This window comes from Lolium rigidum, chromosome 4 (assembly GCF_022539505.1).
Source record: "Lolium rigidum isolate FL_2022 chromosome 4, APGP_CSIRO_Lrig_0.1, whole genome shotgun sequence".
NCBI classification, from domain to species: domain Eukaryota; kingdom Viridiplantae; phylum Streptophyta; class Magnoliopsida; order Poales; family Poaceae; genus Lolium; species Lolium rigidum.
In genome coordinates, this window is record NC_061511.1 from 102,761,511 (window position 1) to 102,780,777 (window position 19,267).

Here is a 19,267-nt window from a genome sequence, read left to right on the forward strand (position 1 = left end):
CGTAGCAGTCCAACAGTGCCTGCCTACTGAAGATATATTAAGACGCAAAAAATCTGGTGCTATAACGACGTATGCACGGAACAATCAAGTCCAAGACTGCACAAATTTAAACGGTTTTAGGAAGGAATATAATTTTGACAACGTGGGAGTACTGAAAACAATTCATGCGCGAACGGCTGCTGAAGCGTCCAGAAGCCGTAATGATCCAAGAGGCGTCGAAATTTTGAACCTTGTCAGCTTAGCAGAGCCATATGGGATCGACGGCCAAGCTAGCAATAATTCTACATATCCACGTGGGTCCCTGTGCGTAATGCAGTTAGGTTGTTCTATGCCCATCCGCAAGCTAGGGACCTCCACAACCACAACTACACTTCGATTCATCAGATCGTTACGCATATGTGTTACAATCCACGAAAATGGCTGTCCATTCTTTGTTGCAGGAATATTCCGATATTGCGTCTTTTCCATGAGATGTGTTATTCCAAGTCTCTTAATTTGCGCCACCAGATATCAGGTCGGAAGAATTACTTCCTCAGCATTATCTCCAGCACCATATACTCAAAGCTCACCAATAATTTGCCTGTCAACACGTCAAAGAAAGAGATCTTGTCCCTATCAGGCATCAGCAATGAGATAGAGAACTTCTCCTTGTGTGCCCCAACTAAAGGAGATTAACTAAATTGTGGTACTTATCCGGGACACAAGCAACGACTAGCTAGGAACTTTTTGGCGAGAGTATGGATAGAGACAAGATAAACTTAGTACTAATAATATATGGGCGGGAGATGTGAAGGACAGTAGATACCGTTTGACAGTTGAAGCACCAAATATTTGCCCCAGCAGGAGGAGCACTTGAGCAGGACCAAATTGAGTCTCTCAGAACTGATGCCGCCATTGGGACTATCAGTAATATTATATGACCAGGAGATATCACTATTAGCACTGGAGCAGCTGGAGGCAAAATCAGGCAGCCAATATTCTTCAGGTATTGGCAGTGGCTATCACAGCTAACCTAGCTGGCCGCACACGTACCAATAGTCGACAGCCGTGCTAGTTTTGTTGATTGGTTCTGTTGTGGGTCTTATAACAGTTACACTTTTTGATCAGGTTCAGACATTGTTCCGCAGAAGATTGATGGGTCGTCTGATTGCCAAATTCTCCGTCTCGCGTCTCCATCGAGGTCCGATTGATGATACCAATGATATCATTAGGCTGCCGAATGATAATGATAAGATATGTGAATATATCATTAGGCTCTGGAGGCGTCGGGCGTGGTGCACGCTGAGCCTACGACAACCGGAGGTTTGTATGAGATCAAGAGAAAGAAATGAACTGGTCATAACTATAGTTGACAGAATATAATTTTGGTATTGTGGGTCTTTTTTGTTTTGTTTTTGAGATCTTGGTATTGTGAAGTTGTTAGTATGGAAGAGAACTGGTGATGAGGCCGGAGCAAAATTACTCAATGCTTCATAGCACTTCGCTATCAGAATTCAGAAACTTACTATAGCCAATTCAGTGTAGTGTTCCATGAGTTCGAAAGAAATCAGGTTAGTTGGCGTGTTTGGGACGCGCAGGGCGCTGTACGGCTCTCAGCCAACGATGCGTACGGTCATCAGGTATAGGCGTTTCGGTGGAGTACACGGCTTTAGTATGGAAAATGACGGATGTTAGTGTTGACAATGACGCTTCTTTCCCAAGTCCTTGTCTACACCATTCCTATGGTGCACGCCCTCACACGAGTTTGTGAGGCCAATCGGCACATGGTAAGGATGTGGTGCATGTCGCTAAGACCATTTTGTCAAATCGCTGAGTTTTTTCTGCACTGTGTGGAATCGTTCGTGCGAACCACTTTCAAATAAAAACGACTCCATTTTGGGACCTTTCTAACACAAATGGATTGGGGATAATAGAAAGTCCAGGCCCCTCTTAGAATGAGTTTATAATTACTTTGGCCCACCGGTATTTAGTTTAATTGTGAGCTAAATACCGGTGACCACACTAGTTTTATGTCCATTTCAAAAAGAAGTATTTTAGTTTAATTACCAAGAAATCCTGAGTATTCCACAATGTGCTGATACCGAAGATTTTACCGCTTGGCATTATGACAACAAGGGTATTTTGACGGCGAAATCTGCTTATAAGGTTCATGTGGATATGGAGAGGAAGGCGTGTACTAGGCAGCAAGGCAGAGCTCATGCACTATTCCTTTGAAACGTGAGGTCTTCAACAAACATTGGAAAATAAACTGTCCTCAAAAGTGCAGCACTACATTTTTTTTCGATAAAGAGCATATATTAATATCGCGGAGATACCAATTACACCCAGCCTCTGCAACAACATCATACCCTAATGGCATAAAGGATGCACACAGCCAAAAAAGAGAAAAGAATTACAAAAAGAAAGGTCCCGCTTACGAGAGATCCATAACTTGAAAACAGCAACACTAACACTACCAAGACAACACCAGAAGATCAGCTTCGCCATAAGCGACGCCTCCAATAAGGAAACAGTGCACAAACGCTGTCGTCGCCCGATCGTAGATCTTAGGTTTTCACCCTGAAGAAAGTCATCTCTCTCAAAACAATGCCTTCAACAAGAACATTGCCAGGCACAACCAATTAAGGCCAGACCTTGGGCTTTCACCACGAAAGATAAGACTACGAACTTCTCCTGTGCGTCGCCCCCACATACCGAGTTGTTGTTTCAAGTCACGAAGCACCAAGCCAATTCCACCTCGCCACCAAGATCCGACCATCATAGCTATTCCACCGATCTTGGCTTGATGACCTTCTCGCTAGCACCATGGAAAGAAAACGAACTCCATGATATTAACAGCCAGCAGAGCTTCGAAGCGCTCCCTCTGAAACCAAACGGTCAGATAAAAAACATGGGTGCGAACGACCGAAACCACCCAATCCAGCAATCTTCAGGCATTTATCGCTCAATGAATTTCGTCGGCAGGGCCTTCCAGAACCCGACAATCCACCCAAACTGGTGGGAACAAGCATCCAACAGATCTTCAAACTTGGTGCGAGAAGAATCGTAGAACCACCACCTTTATTCTTCGACGCGGACGAAACAGCCCCCACGCCGCCATCCGCCGCCCGACGACGAATATGTGCAGAAGAATCGTAGTGCAGCACTACATGTGGAGAATGGCTCATAATAGTCATCCTTTGTACATGAATATAGCAAGTAAGGGAGTTGAGTTGGACACGAGGTGTGCAGTGTGCCATAGATAGTTCGAGGATGGTGGACATCTTTTTCTCAAATGCAAGAATGTAAAGCAGAGATGGCGTGCTCTTGAACTGGAAGATGTAGGCCTAAAACTGATCCCTTGCAGCTAAGCTTAGGAGGTACTTAGCATCTTCAGCCGCGTCTCCCAAGGCGTCACCTAAAGGTTTTGGGACGCGCCAGACATTTTTTCGTTTCCAGCTGCGTGCCCCAAATCTCTTTTCGTCCGGCGCGGCCTAATACGGTGTCAAGCGCACCGAGCCCGTCTCCGGTCCACATGGGACGCTCCGGACACGCCGGATACAACGAGAAGCGAGGCGGGGAGTGGCGGGCCCAACGCATCAGCGATACCCGAACGACGCTCAACCGTCGCCTACCTAGCGACGGTGCAGTTACTGCGAAGGGGAACCGTCCGCGTCGATCGACCACCAGAATGGAGAGCGAACTCCGCGGAAGAGCAATCGCATCCCTCTTTGCTATCCGCGCCGCCATTCATCTCTGCTCAATAAGACTCGTACTAATGCGCATTTCGATCTTCAACCGGCCGGCACCATTCATCTCTCCTTTCCTCTCTTACCATGAGCAACCTCTCATTGCCATCGGACAACGATAGCCAGGGGAATGTAAAATCCCAAATTTTAAAACAAAGAAGAAAATGAGTTTCACTTATTTCAAATTTTGGAGCCAACAAAAAACTTTATTTGAATCACTTGATATGCATAGTACTCAAGAGTGCATGATGTGATCTTTGCCATGTTAGTTTGTTTGAAGTGTTGAACCTCTCTCTAAACCCTAAACCCTACCCTTCTCAAAACCAAAGAAGAACAAATAAAAAGAAAATAAAATAAAAGGGTGAGGCATATGTGGGCTTATGGCCATTTCTCCAATAATGGCCTATGCCCTATTTACTTTACCCAAATGGTGAAACCCTCCATCAACCCAACCATAATCAAATGAACCCAAAACAATGATCTTTTGGATCAAAGAGAAATAAATAAAAAGAAAAGAAAAGAAAAATGAAAACAACATCACATATGAGGCTATGGCCACTTTTGCAAATCTTTAACCTTGGCCATTTTGAATGGTGTCAATGGTTTGGAAGTGTTACTAAACTAATAAGAATCACTTTGGAATCAAAGAAACACAAATCAAATCAAAAGAAAAATCAAATTTAAGTTACATGTGATAATGGTCACATGTGACAATTTTAACATCTTACCCACTTTGAGCCCCTGTGTTAAGATATTCTTAAACCATACTCTCCCAAATTTTTGCACCTCATCCAAGAACTCATGAAGCTGAACACTTTTGATGTTGACCACTTTGACTAGTTCCTTTTCTATTGCTTAGTATAAGGATGCAAAGTGGCAACTTTGAAACAGATTCTAGATTACCCCAACTTTTAGAATTTTCACAAACCAATTCCAAAATTCAAACCAATGCCACAAATGGATGCCAAACATTAGTTAGATCACACCTATGAAGAAATTTGGCCAATTTCAAACACCAATGTAACCATTGCATCTCACATAGGTTGATCACATAGAGTAAATTAGAAGTACAACCACTATTCCACCCACTATTCACCACCTCACCCCACCTCTCTTGTACTCCTCTATAGTACCCAATGTACCCTAAAGACTCCCAATGAGATGACCTAGCCTTGCCATGATCATCATGACACAAGCCATGCCAATGTCATTGCATATGTCACATATATTGGACAAGATCCATTGTGCTTGATCTACCCCTCCCCAACATTGCTCACCTTGTCACATACACTGGTTTCACCCCACATAAGCTTGCATCACCCTTTTTGCCCAAGAAAATTGCACACAAGATCCCAGGACATGATCATGCCGACCACCATGCCAACCCTCACTCTGGTCCTCCTCTCTCTCTCTCTAACCTTGTCAAATGAGTTGACCTCACTCCCCTGACCCCACTGGCGCGAGCCCTGGCCAAGGAGAGCATGCCAACGCTCGGAACGTGACGCGCCCACGACGACCGGACGCGCCAGAGCGTGCACGACCACGCTCTGGACACGCCAGTACATGAGCTCGCCCCGTCGCCTCACACACTCTCTCGATCCCTCCTTTCTCCAACAGACTCTCCGCGACACCAGCGACCTCATAGACAGGCTCTCCTGCACGCGCACGCCCTGTAGCCGACGCCATCAACGATGATCATCCGCCACAGTACACGGGTATGTGAGGACGATGACGACGCCCCAGTCCTCCGTTTTCAGCGCCATGACGCGCGTTAGGTCCGCGATGACATCTCCAAGACACTGCGCCCACTCCCTTGCCCTCTCGTGACCTCAAACACCGTCGTCACCACTCACCTGCCCCGCGCACCTCGGCCACCCCTGGACCCTATAAAAGGAGGCACCCCCTGGACGAATTCTTCACACCCATCACCTCTCCTCTCCTCCCTGAGTCTCCTCGAGCATTTACTTCCCCACATTGAGCCCTCAGTCGCCGGAATTTCGTCGGAGTTGCCGCGGCAGTAGCTGGAGGGAGACGGCGATTTCGTCCACCTCAGCACCACCTACGACCCTCCATCGGCTCGTCGTCGTCTCCGCCGCCGTTTGCCCGCCTCGCCAACCTCGCTGGACGCAGGTAAGCCATCCATCGCGACCCCCATGCCGCCAGTAGCTAGGGTTCCCACGCTGCTTACCGTCGAGGAAGGTGACGACCCACGGCCGCTCGATCATCTTTTAATCCTACGACTGATATTGCGTACCGTTTCGGTAACGTGAAACAACCACTGACGGGCGGGTCCCGCTGTCAGGCCATGCACGCCCGCGTGTCAGCCTCTCTGGGCCGGCCCATTTCCCCTCTCCTTGGCCCAATTCGTTTCCCGCTTAAGTCCAGAAATTTGAATTCGAATTAATTGTTTTAGCTGAAATTCTATACGGGTGCCCAATTCAAATTTGAATAAAACAAAATCCACTGAGCCAAAATTTATGAACTTTATATTTCTGGAAAGCTTATAAAATCCTCTATCCAACTACACTGGTCTCAAACCTAGATTCATTGTAGAACTCATGTAGTAAAAATAACAAGGCAGTGCCTTTTTCAAATTCAAACTTTTATTAAAATTCAACCATAAGTGATTTTGAGTTGATTCCAACTCTCATAATTCACTTTTCAAATACACTAATTTTTTATGTAAAAACATAACATAGTTGTTTGCATGATCATGGGCTAGAGCAAAATAATGGTTATGTGGCCATTTCTAGTCCATTTAAATTACCCAAAATTAATTGTTAAATGGTATGAGAGGTTTCCTCTTATTTAAATATTTGTCTCAAGTGATTCAATATGAGGAAATTATCTTATCTATAGAACCTCATACTTGATTACTTTGAGATATTAAATTGTTGCAATAATAGTTTTTAAATTGCATGAGGTGTAGTACCTCATTTAAATCATTTTTCTCAAATGATAAATGTGAAGTATTGACCTTGGTAAACATGATATCACACTTACTAATTGAGGAGATTAAATCTTAATAAGATTCAATGAGAGGAAATTATTTCTTCTTACAAGTGTTCTTAAAAGAAAAACAAAGTCAGCCACCTTGTGTTTCATGGTGTGAGATGCTAGGATAGCTTGTGTGAACCATTTATGGGTTAAGTCTACCACTTAATCTTTGTGTAGTGATTGGATGCCTCGTATCCGTTTATAGACGCTAGTACCGAGGACTACCAGGAGGAGGAGGTATTCTACCAGGAAGAAGAAGAAAGCTTTGATCACTGTACCAATCAAGGCAAGCTATACTCTTGCAAGTTACCCAAGTGCAAGCTCTACTTGAGCAAGGCACCACTACCATACTAGTTTGTGTTTTACTTTCCAAGTCCCAATTTTTATCTTACAAAGCTTTTACTTTGATTATCAAGGTTTACTTTTATAGTTAACTTGAGTCTAGATAAGGAGTAGTACAAGAACATCAAAGTTAGCCTAAAGAGCTATAAGCTAGTTAGCACCCCTCATGACTAGTTGCTAGTGCTAAAACTAAAATTGACTACTCTAGATGGGAACTTGTGAAATTCTTGACTTTGAAAACCTTGGAATGATGAGTCATTCTATTGAAAGATTTTGAAGGTGAAGGTGACTTGAATGACATGGTGATTTTGATAAAAACTGATGATTGGGTTCGGATGCGATACCATTCCAATTTTTGAGTACCCCCACAATACCTGATTATGGGTAAGGCTTTAGCTGGAAATTTATGTGTCTTAGTATGGGTTCCCTCTGAAAAAGCGTCATAGAGGTTATGCCGAGGCTGCCTCCACTGAAAGTGAAATGACGTGAAATGAGGTTAATGTCCTACCCAAGCCCTGTGCAGTTCCTAGGTTGGCGGTTTGCTATCACTGGGAGGCCAAGCTCATGGGGAGAGGTGCCTATACTAGGGTGTGTAAGTGAAAGGTTAATGGTTGATGATCTGCATACTGAGTTATGATTATTCAGGGCTATCCCTGACGGATGTAATCAAATATTGTGGCACAAGTGTGCAACCTCTGCAGAGTGTAAACTTATTCGAATAGCCGCGTCCGCGGTCATGGACAGTTGGAAAGGCCATACTGTTACGTCATCAGAACTTTTCCAAAAGGTGACATGTGAAGGGTGACTTGTGAATTGAACGTGAAAGGAGACTTTGACTTAAACCACAACAGAGTGGTGGGAATGACACTAATGTTCCCACTTGAGTTAAGTTAGGCAAATGAAGAGTCTTTGTTTACTAAATGCTTATGAAATAAAACTGAATTTATGCAAATGAACCTAGAGCTTAGAACTCCATTGATATAGTTGATAGTGCTTACACTAGTATTAGTTTGCGAGTACTTTAAAGTACTCACGGCTGTGTCCCTGGCTATTCAAATGGCCAGACTATGAAAAGGAGCACCACTACCAGGAAGATGGACAGCAGGACGTCTACGATAACTAGGACTACTCCTGACGCCAACAGTTGTCTGTGAAACAGATGGATCGCTACTACGCTACTTCCGCTGTGTGTTTTGTATTGGATCGTTAGATCCACTATGTTGTATTAAGACTGGATCATGTGATCCTTTGATGTAAGACAATTATGAGTTGTAATGAATGATGTTCTGTGATATCAATCTATTATGTCTCGCAAAAACAATATTCCTGGGATTGCGATGTATGGCATAATAGGCATCTGGACTTAAAAATCCGGGTGTTGACAGGAAAGCTGCCGGGATGGCGCCATTGGTGTGACAGAGTTGCAACGCCTAGCAGCTCTAGTTCCCCGCAGACGGACAACCAGGAGGAGGATTGGGAGGCCGACGACGGCCATGAGGAGGAGGGGAAGGCCTTCGCCGACGATGGCCATGAGAAGGAGGAGGAAGAAGAGGCTGAGGAGGTGGCGGCGGTAAAGAAGGAGGCAAGGGCCCGGGCAAAGGCGAAGGCGTAGCCGGTGAGCACCGACGATGACGAATACAAATAGGACTACTCGTCGGAGGGGGGCACAAGTTCCTCCGATGCGTCGAACGACACCGGTTCTTCGAAAGTGAGGATGACGAGGCGGGGCCATCAAAGAAGAAGTAGTTTAAAAATTAGTTCATATTTTTCGAAGTTTTTATGTGTAATTTGTTATGTTGTAATTTCGGTTGACTGGAAATGGTAAGCGCCTTATACATTGAATTGACCGAGAAAACACTGTTCTTGGTTAGGTTTCATCGGAGTTCATCAGTCCTCTGAACTAGTTGTATTAAAGCTAACCTTTGTAGCAATTCATTCCAGCTAGTTAGATGGGGGCCAATTAGATCACGCCTGAACGTCATGGTGGGAGGAGAAGTTTCCATAACCTTCTGCAAGGTGTCTCCCTTATAACGAATAATATTATACAAGGCTGGATATTGTTATCGAAGAGTAGTTGTTCCCAACAATCTATCTTCCCAAAACATATTCTCTGCCCCATTCCTTATGGAGAACGAACCATATGGGAAAAAATGCTTCTTAGTTGCCATAATATCAGCCCAAAAGTGAGAATCTCCCAGTTTCCAGCAGACCTAGGATATCGCTTTTGAACCCACACACTTTTTCCTTAATAGTTATTGCCATATATCAGCCTCAGTTAATAACCTGGCCAGCCATTTTCCTAGCAAGATCCTGTTCTTAACATCAAGATCATGAACTCCAAGTTCACCTTGATCTTTTGGGCGGCAGACAACACTCTATTTTGTTAACCGATATTTTTTCTTCTCACAATCCTCTTGCCAGAAGAATCTTGATCGCAGATAATACAATCTATGTAAGATACCTTTGGGCAGGTGGAAGAAAGAAATCATATACAATATCATATTAGTAAGTACTGCATTTATGCGAACCAAGCCCCCCAAGGGACAGTAATTTGCCTTTCCAAGTACTTAGACGCTTCTGAAGTCTTTCCTCGACGAGTTTCCATTCCGCCAGTGTCAGTCTCCGGTAATGAATCGGAATACCTAGATAGCTGATTGGAAATGAACAAAGACCACATCCGAACAACTCAGTATATAGGTTGGTATCGTCATTGGCTACACCGAAACAGAATAATTCACTTTTATGGAAATTAATGTTAAGACCTGACAATTGCTCGAATACTTCGTGCTTTTTCCAAGTCTTGATCCATAAAAATAATTGTATCACCGACATACTGAAGAATAGATAATCCCCCATCCACAAGATGAGGCACTACCCCTTCAATCTTACCATCAACTTTCGCACACTTAATTATAATAGCAAGCATATCCACCACAATGTTAAATAACATTGGAGAAAGGGGATCCCCTTGCCTCAAACCTTTTTTCTTCTGGAAGTATCGACCAATATCGTCATTGGCCTTAATGGCAACACGTCCACCGAAAATAAATTTATTTATAAGTGCGCGCCACTCATTTGAAAATCCTTTCATCCTGAGTGTTTGTTGAAGAAAAGACCATTTAGCTTTATCATAAACTTTTTCAAAGGCAATCTTTAGGATAACCTCATTCAGCTTTTTCCGATGCATCTCATGTAGTGTTTCATGCAAAGTGATAACCACATATAGGATATGTCTATCTTGTGTAAACGGAGTTTGGGACGAGCGGACCACATGTTCTGCCACTGAATTAAGTCTAATAGTAGCGACTTTGGTAAAATTTTGAAAACAAAAATTATGCAGGTATATAGGTCGATACTGTTGAATACGTTTCGCATAAGTTATTTTTGGTAGAAGAATAATTTCATCAAAATTGATGCGGAACAAATCCAGTTGACCCACATGGAGCTCCCCGAAGAGCTCCAATAAATCATGCTTGATAATATCCTAGAAAGACTGATAAAATTCAGCGGGAAAACCATCAGGACCTAACGCCTTATTGTGCTCCATTTGAAAGACCATTTTTCTTATCTCCTCCTCAGAACAAGGGGCTGACAGAAACACGTTTTACTCTGATTCGTCCGGTGCGCCAAACAAACCTTTATAGTACGATGTAATATAGGACTTTAGCTGCTCATGACCTTCGATCACGCCCTCCTCTTGTACTAGAGAATGAATGAGTTTCTTTATGTGCCTACCATTGGCAACACTATGAAAGTATCTCGTGTTCGAATCTCCTTCCAACAAGAATTGAGCCTTAGATCTCTGATATCATTTGAGTTCCTCCTCGCGAAGTAGGCCGACAAACTTAGCATTGTATTGACTTTTAAGTTCAATCCCATGCATTATCAACGGCCTTACCTCAGCAGCAGCCTCCAGACCATCAATATTAGATGATAGGCTGAGCTTATCTTTTTTGAGCTTCCCAGTAAGATTTCTAGACCACCCCAAGGTATCTACGCACATAGCGTAATTTGTTATTCCACCTTAGAATTGGGGTGTTCCCAGCGACTGGTTTGTTCCATATAAATTTAATCATATCCGAGAACCCATCCCTACATAGCCATCCCAACTCAAATTTGAATGGGCGTCTACGCGGCGGAGTTGGGTTCCTAGTGGTTAGTAAAATAGGAGCATGATCCGACAAAGCTTCTATCCGAGGAAGAGCCCGTACCGAGACTAGAGGGAATTTCGATTCCCAATCTGAGTCCATGAGTAAACGGTCCAATTTCTCATATGTAGGCTCTGGGAGACTATTTCCCAGGTAAATTGTCTCCAAACCATTGAAATCTCTCTCAAGTCTAAGCTGTCGATGAAAACATTGAACAGGAAAGGTCAATGGTTGTCAAACCTTCCCTTGCTCTTCTCCTCAAGGTATCTAAGCAAATTGAAATCCCCTCCTATAATAATAGGATACGGGTTATATTTTGGTATATTAACCATCTCACGAAGAAAAGCAAGCTTGGCAGCATCCTGAGCAGCCCCATAGACGGATACCAAGCTCCAAATGAAATTATCGGATTTATTCCGGATGTGAAGTTTTCTATGAAAATCACCCCAGAATTATCTAATATCTCCATAGATGAAGCCTCAGAATCCAACTAGTAGGCCTCCCGAACGCCCCCGAGGTGGCGGGATACCCAAACGAAGTCTTCCCCGCCTGAAAGGCAATTTAGAAAACTTGTTGAGTAATTCCTCTTGCCCGTTCCAGAAGTAACGACAAAATCTAAGACATGCTCCGTAATGGTTTCTGGAATGTGTAAGTGTTTAGCCAAGTCTTTTAGACCTCTGCTATTCTTAAATATGCCATTCATTTAGAAACAATCGGAGATTTATTCACTTTAGTCTTTTTATTTGGCCAAGCATTACACTTAATGGAGGAAGTTCTAGATTTACGTTACGTTGCTTGCAGTTCAAAATATGAACCCAACGCATCGTCATCCAAACCAACCTTCGATACCTCTCCAACTAGATGCAAGAGAAGCTGACCGTCTGAGACGGCGTACACATCCTCATCATCATTGTCAGACAAAGAGATATCCGACTTGCTCGGAGACACAAGAGCGACTTTTAATCTGTCGAACTCCATCCATCTCAGAGAAGAAGCCGAACAGAAATAGTACTAGCTGAATTACCCAAAGAAATACCCACATTATTCAAATTAGTTTCAATAAGTGGTGTTGGGAAAGCTAAAAAAGACTTAGAACTTTTAGTCGTACCTGCAAAGTCGAGGTTCACCGCCGCCTTGTGCCGCATAGCCTTCGCCATGGAGTCTTCGTCCGTGGCTGCCACACCGTTGGGGCCGACACCATGGCGTGTACTCCACCGAGATGGCGTGGGCGGGACCACCGGCCCCTCCCTACGGCCCGCATGCCCCTGCCCCTCCTGGCGGGTGGCCTGCACCAGCCCTTGCTGGCGGACAGCTAGGTCCGGCCCCTCCTGGCGGGTATATCATATATTGTGGACATCGAGCTACCTACTATTGTAACCCATCTGGTGACCAGTTATTCTACCATGTCTTAATGGAATATCAATGTCCCATTTCAAACAAAAAGAGCGATGAAAATATGGGCCACTGAATGCTTTTACTTTGATGGAGGCCATTTGATCCTGGTCCAATGGGTTTTGACTTTGTCGATAATTTAGTAGTTTTGCTAATTCTAGTTGAAGCCTAAACCATAGGATTCCCCCGTGATTTATGTTAGCATGAGTTGCAACACAGGTTGCAACTGAGATAGGTTGCAACTGAGATATTTCTAAGTATACATGGGTTCCAACCAGGCGCGGCGCTACAGGTGGACCAACCTGGACCGTGGCTCATCCTTACAGTTGAGTTTTTCACTTGTATAATTTTAGCCCACTAGTATATAATTGACTAATATATGTGTTGTTTAGTCCTATTTTGCTGAGTGGTCCAGTCTTACAATTGTTGCTTGCTCTGCCACTGGTTTCAACTGAGAAAAAAATGCTAGGGTTGTTAGATCATTTCGTGATTCGTGCTAGTTATAAATCACAACACGGGTTGTAAATGGTTCAAACTGTCGGATCACCGGAAATTTTAAAGACAGCGGCCTGCTGGCTACTGCTAAACACACAGACCATAACAAATTTGTACACACAACCTCTGTATGAGTTGTCACTAACTTTATGTCCGGATGTTGTACATTGATGGAGGCCAACAAAGACAGCAGCCTACTGGCTACTGCTAAATACACTGATCATGACAAATTCACACACCTTGGTATGAGTAGCCAAAATCTATCTTTGAAAGATTCATTAAAAAGACAGTTGGGGATCTCTTTAAATCTTATAATAAGAGCACAGTTTTAAATAGCCGGCTATAGCTAGGCTATATCACTTTCTGGAATGATGCGGCTAACTGCATTAGTCCGCTAAAAGATATTTAAATCCTTAAATAGCCGGTTTTGGGAGGCTACGGCTATAGCCTGTAGCTAGCTATTTAAAACATTGATAAGAGCAAATAAATGGCTGCCAAAACTCTAGCATATTTAGTTTAACCAGCCAACCTTAAAAACACAAATCTTGAGCAAAAAACAGCTAGAAAAGGAAAGACAGGCAAAGATGATACTGTATCATTCATTCATATATACCACACCAATAATACGCTCACCAGTGGCCAGCGGGAGTGACGTCACAATCAAACCGCGTGTCCACCGCGTGCTATCCTTCACTCCACCAGGGTGGCGAGCGGCAGCATCCGTCTGGCCATTCTCCTCGGTTCTGTTCTCTTCTCCTCTCGTCTCCTCTTCCAGCTTGATATATTTCTGCAACTTCTCCATTCGTCCCCGCACCATTCTTCGCCATCTCACTCCTCCCAAGCCCATCTTAGCTATTTGCATATACCTGCCACAACCTACTCAACCGTCCGAAGCTACTTCTACCCTGCTAGCGGCGCAACAGAAACCGGACCAGAGATAGAGGATCCTAATCCTATCTTCCAGCTGCCGATTGGTTGTAAAATTGCCTGCGAAAGGAAGGTAGAACTTGTCGTTCGCAACTTATTCTTTGCTTTCTTGTTTGTCCTTCGCATCTACATATCTGTTCCTTGTTTGGTCCTTTTGTGTTCTGCATATATGTTCTTGGGCATCTACTGCAGTTCTTGCCAATTTTCTTTCATTTTAAGATATATTGAAATCTTTTGTCCTAATTAAGTTTCTTATTGTAATGACCCGCTTTCTTATCGCTCTGAACTCTGAATCGGCTAGTAGTTCTTGGGGAAGATGAGGGCTCAATTGTTCAAATTTCGGTTGTGGGGTTTCCTTTTTTCCACCTCTTGTTACTGTTTATATGTGTCAGTCTCTTGCTGTGATCCTAAATTGGAAGTTACTTACTGGATGGGAAACCAAGATTCGTTTCTTGTATATGTAATATAAATATCCCCTGGTCTTAGTGTGAGTTGGCAGCCAATAGTAATACGTATGTCATATTGTCATTTCTTTCTTTTTTCGTTTGAGTTTAGCTAAGCCAGATATATCCAATAAGAGAGAAGAGTCATCGAACTCGTTGTCCTCTCGTCGGGGTACAGTTTTTACATTGTTCTTCCCTCTTCTTGTTTCTCCTGCTGTAATAGTTTAAAATCCAATAATCCCTCCTCTGAAGCAGCATAGCTGTCTTTGATTGATTGGTGCAGTGCTAGCTTTCAAGACGGCTCCGCCCCAGCTTCTCGTGGAGGCGGCTCCGGCGTTTCATCTGTCACTCTGGCCTTCTCCGTCGCGCCGCCGCTTCGTACACTGAATGAGGTGTGGAGCGCGCAGGAGTACGCCGTCTCCACGTTGCTGCTGCGAAGAGTCTCTCCCATAGACAACGGCTAAGGCTAAAACACCGTCAGTTCCTGCTGCAAATTCCACTGTGACAAGTGATAATTTGGTAGGTCATCCAAAGAATCGTGCCGGAATTCAGAACAGAGATGGCCAAGATAAGCTGCTTCTCCACCCTGCTCGCCGGCAGGAGGCAGAAACGAGTGGTGCGTGTCCGAATGAATCTTTTTATGAAGCTATAGTTGCTTGATTTGGTCTGTTTGTTAATGGTGGAGTTGTTTCTGTTCACCTGCAGGTTGCTGGTACAGAGAAGCGGGGTGGCGGCGAGCGCCCCAGGGTGAAGCCGGTGGAGGATTCCATTCACGCTACGCCGACTGCTGCTCCTCATGTGGACAAATGCGGCGATAAGATGGAACCGCGCGACGTCAAGATTGTCTCCGATGTGGCTGCCGTGGTGGCGCATAAGGGCGGCGACACTGACGTCATGTCTCCAGCGAAGACGGACACCCGGTCTGATGACTTCGACTTCCACCCACACCAGAGGCCCGACGGCTCCGACAATCACAGCGCCGAGAAGCATGCCACCGTCACCGTACCGGACGACGCGGAGATCGCGAACGGTGGCGCCGTACCGGATGCGGTGATTGTGAGCGGCGAGGAGGAGGAGGCTGCGGCAGCGGCAGCGGAGGTGGACCCGTCGGCGAAGCTGAAGCGGTCGTGTTCAAACATCGAGACCAAGCGGCCTGTGCCGAGGCACGCCACGGACATGCCAGCGCGATCGCGCTCCTACGGCGACCTCAAGGACCTACCGGGCGGCGTCTCCACGGACACCATGTCGCGCGGCGTGCCGGATGCGAGCCCCGCGTCGGTGAAGACGTCGCGTACCGCCGACCGCGTCATGCTCAAGAGGCGGTCGTCGAGCCAGGTTCTGCCATCGCGGAGCCGGAAGCTGTGGTGGCGCCTCTTCCTCTGGAGCCACCGCAACCTGCACCGGCCGTGGTCGGCGCGCCCGAGCGACGACGCCGGCGCTCCCGGCCGTCACGGCGGCGGGTACACCTCGGACACGCACGAGGAGCCGGACCGAAAGAACAAGAAGGCGATGGTCGACGAGTCGCCGCCGCCGCCGGTCCCCAACCAGTGGGTCGCATTCTGCGCGGAGAACTCCCTGAGCGACCGCGTGAGCGCGTGGGTGAGCAGCATCGACAACGAGTGCCTCCGCATCTCCGAGGACGACGACGACGACAACGACAAAGACCAGAACATGGAGCAAGGTGACTTCGTGGCGAGCCCGCGTGCCATCGTGGCCGGGGAGCCGTCTGGGAAGGAGAACGGCAAGTCCAAACGGTGCGCGGCGGCCAATGAGGTCGCCCAGGCCAACAGCATCGTCCAGTCCCTCACCGCCTTCTCATCCGTAGCGCACATCTCCGGGATGGGACTCAAGGTCATGCCCATGATCGCGCCCTTCTCGAGCTTGCGCGCGGTCAACCTCTCCAGCAACTTCATCGGTAAGCACCGCCAGCCAATAAAATCGAGCAGCAGTACTTTCAGTGTCCAGATAGTACAGCTTCTCTTGTCAGACAAGTGCTGAATTGGTGCTGTTCATGCAGTTCATATCTCCCCGGGATCGCTGCCAAAGGGACTGCACTCGCTGGATCTGTCGCGGAACAAGATAGCCAATGTGGAGGGGCTCCGGGAGCTGACCAAGCTGCGAGTGCTCAACCTCAGCTACAACCGAATTTCCCGCATCGGCCATGGTGAGTTATTCGTACTTCAGGTTCCTGAACTGCATTGCATACCTTTATTATCTGTTGCACAGTAGTATATAGTTGAGAAATCTCTCTTTAGGTTCAGAATGATTGGGCATGTTATCTCAACCAAAAAAACATATCACATTCTAGCATGAATCATATCTTGAATAACAATGGCCACATCTGTTGGGACCTCGGACCAACCATTACAGGTGAGAGGGCCTTATCCTACTAATCAAAGACCCTGACATTGGTTCCTTGACCGATCAATCAGGACGCGTCTGTGATCTGTGAGGTGGCCCATTGCATAATTCACACACTGCTCCCTAATAATATCATCCTAATTAGTCTGTCTCTGCATAACTGCAAAACTCCAGCAACGTGATGTTGCCATCGCTGCAGAGCAAAGACTCTTGTCGAAAATTCTCCCCCTTTTTTCGCAACCAGCGACAAGCACAATACAACTGTGAATTCTGATAAGTATTGAATTTCTTCGATGCACGATGAATCAGGGCTGTCGAACTGCACGGCGATCAGGGAGCTGTACCTGGCGGGGAACAAGATCAGCGACGTGGAGGGCCTGCACCGGCTGCTGAAGCTGGCGGTGCTGGACCTGGGCTTCAACAAGCTCACCACGGCCAAGGCGCTGGGGCAGCTGGTGGCCAACTACCACTCCCTCCTGGCTCTCAACCTGGTGGGCAACCCGGTGCAGACCAACGTCGGCGACGACGCGCTGCGCAAGGCCGTCACGGGCCTCCTCCCGCACCTAGCTTACCTCAACAAGCAGCCGGTGAAGCCGCAGCGCGTGCGGGAGGTGGCTACGGACAGCGTCGCACGAGCGGCGCTTGGCGCCGGCGCGGGGGGACGCAGGCGGGCGTCGCGGCGACTGAGCCAGAGCCCGGGATCGTCGTCCACATCAAGGAGCAGGTCAAAGGGAAGGCAGCACCACGCCTCGGGCTTGCCGACGAGGAAGTGAAGAAGGATTAGTTCGACCGAAATTCCTCAAATTGGTGAGGGAATCATCAATCATCATGTACTCCGTCTCCGTACTTGGCTTGTGAGCCGTTGTTCGAGAGAGAGATAGAGAGAGATGGCATCAGATATATGCGCCTCGCTGAATCACTGGGTGCAGGAAAGTGCATGTCTGAAATCTGTGATTTTTTTCAATCTGCAAGAGATTAACTTTTTTCCCGAAATGGGAGCAAAGCCTTAGTCTCTGCATCAAAATGATGCACACAACTTTCTTTATTTTTTTAAAGCTCAACAGTGGATTTCCTTACTGTATATATTTTTTATTTATATATAGTTAAAAAAAGATCTAAAAAAACAGCACAACAACAGAAAAAAGGCCCTAGGCCCAAAGAAAAAGAGAAAGCTATCTAAAATCTTCCACCCAAGAAACTATGCCACGATAAAATTTCTTCTTTGATTTGTGAATTAGAAGGGCAAGCTCATCTTCAAACCTCTTCCGACATCTGGGAGGAGCAGCCTTGAAGATCAAATCATTGCGGGTAATCTACATAGACCAGGTAACCAATATTATCAGCTCCATAAAGAAAAGCTTGGAGATAGCAAGCTTAAGACTAGACAAGGTCTCTTGAAGATCAAACTGTCTAGAAACAGGAGGAACTAAACAAGAGGAACCTAAAGAGAGCAGAGATATTGCCAACACAACACAGCAAAGGGGCATTGAAAGAACAAATGATCCCTTATCTCTAGATGCCGCTGGTTACACATGACACAAGAATAGTCATTCATCACGAAATTCTTCGTTTAAAGAAAAGCTCTGGTGTTAAGGCAATTTTGAACAAGAAGCCAAAAGTGGATCTTGTGTCTTTGCTGACAACATCCCTCCCACATCCATTACAGAGCAGGCATGGCACCATCATTCCCCATCAGGGCTTTATAAACTTTTGACACTTTAACTGATGTATTGCCCAACACTGTTCAAGAGTCTGAATTTGTGGCTGGCAACAAATCCTGCAACAATGCTTGGAATAGGTTGAGCTGAACCATAGCTTCTACAGATACATGCAAGTAAAACAAGTCTGAAATATGGGGAGCAGCAATTGCCTCCTTGAGTGAGATGGACTCATCTTTGGCAAAAGAATATAAATGTGACAACTTTTCTTGCAAAGAAACATCTATCCATTTATCTTTCCATAAGAGAATGGAGTTACCCTACACAAAGTACAAACATCAAGATTCTTGTAGGTTGTCAAATTTTTCAGGCAATCCCTCCACCAGAAAGAAACCTCTCTAGGTTTAGCTGGTGGCAGTGCTGAAGCGTAATACATCTCCCAAGTGAGTTTAACCTAGGGTAGATCAGCATGATTGTAAAACTTTTGGACATGTTTCATCAGAAGATAATCATTTTGCACAGCCAAGTTGAGAACCCCAAGGCCTCCCTGGTCCTTTGGCTTATAGACAAGATCCTAGGCAGCTAGAGGAGGGTTCTTTTTATGCAGATCCTTATCTCTCCATAGACAATGCCTTATGTATTTATCAACTTCAGCTAGGACCCACTAATAAACCTTCAGGGAGCAAAGAAAGAACATTGGCAAAGAGAAGAGAACATAATTAATCATTATGATTTTACTGCCATAATTAAGATACATAGTACATGCAGGTAATCTT

At 45.6% G+C, this 19,267-nt stretch overlaps 1 protein-coding gene across 2 annotated transcripts; it reads left to right on the forward strand.

Moving 5' to 3' along the window:
• The first annotated feature begins 13,735 nt into the window (after nt 1–13,735).
• LOC124650116 lies at nt 13,736–17,826 on the forward strand. Of its 2 annotated transcripts, none has more exons than XM_047189676.1 (5): nt 13,736–14,102; nt 14,756–15,088; nt 15,178–16,387; nt 16,490–16,636; nt 17,143–17,826. In XM_047189676.1, exons 2-5 carry the CDS (start codon nt 15,032–15,034, stop codon nt 17,604–17,606), a joined length of 1,878 nt encoding a protein of 625 aa, XP_047045632.1. In that variant the 5' UTR covers nt 13,736–14,102; nt 14,756–15,031; the 3' UTR covers nt 17,607–17,826. The 2 variants fall into 2 exon arrangements, with proteins under 2 accessions (XP_047045632.1, XP_047045633.1); XM_047189677.1 differs by lacking the exon at nt 13,736–14,102 and adding an exon at nt 14,109–14,644.
• The last annotated feature ends 1,441 nt before the right edge of the window (nt 17,827–19,267 follow it).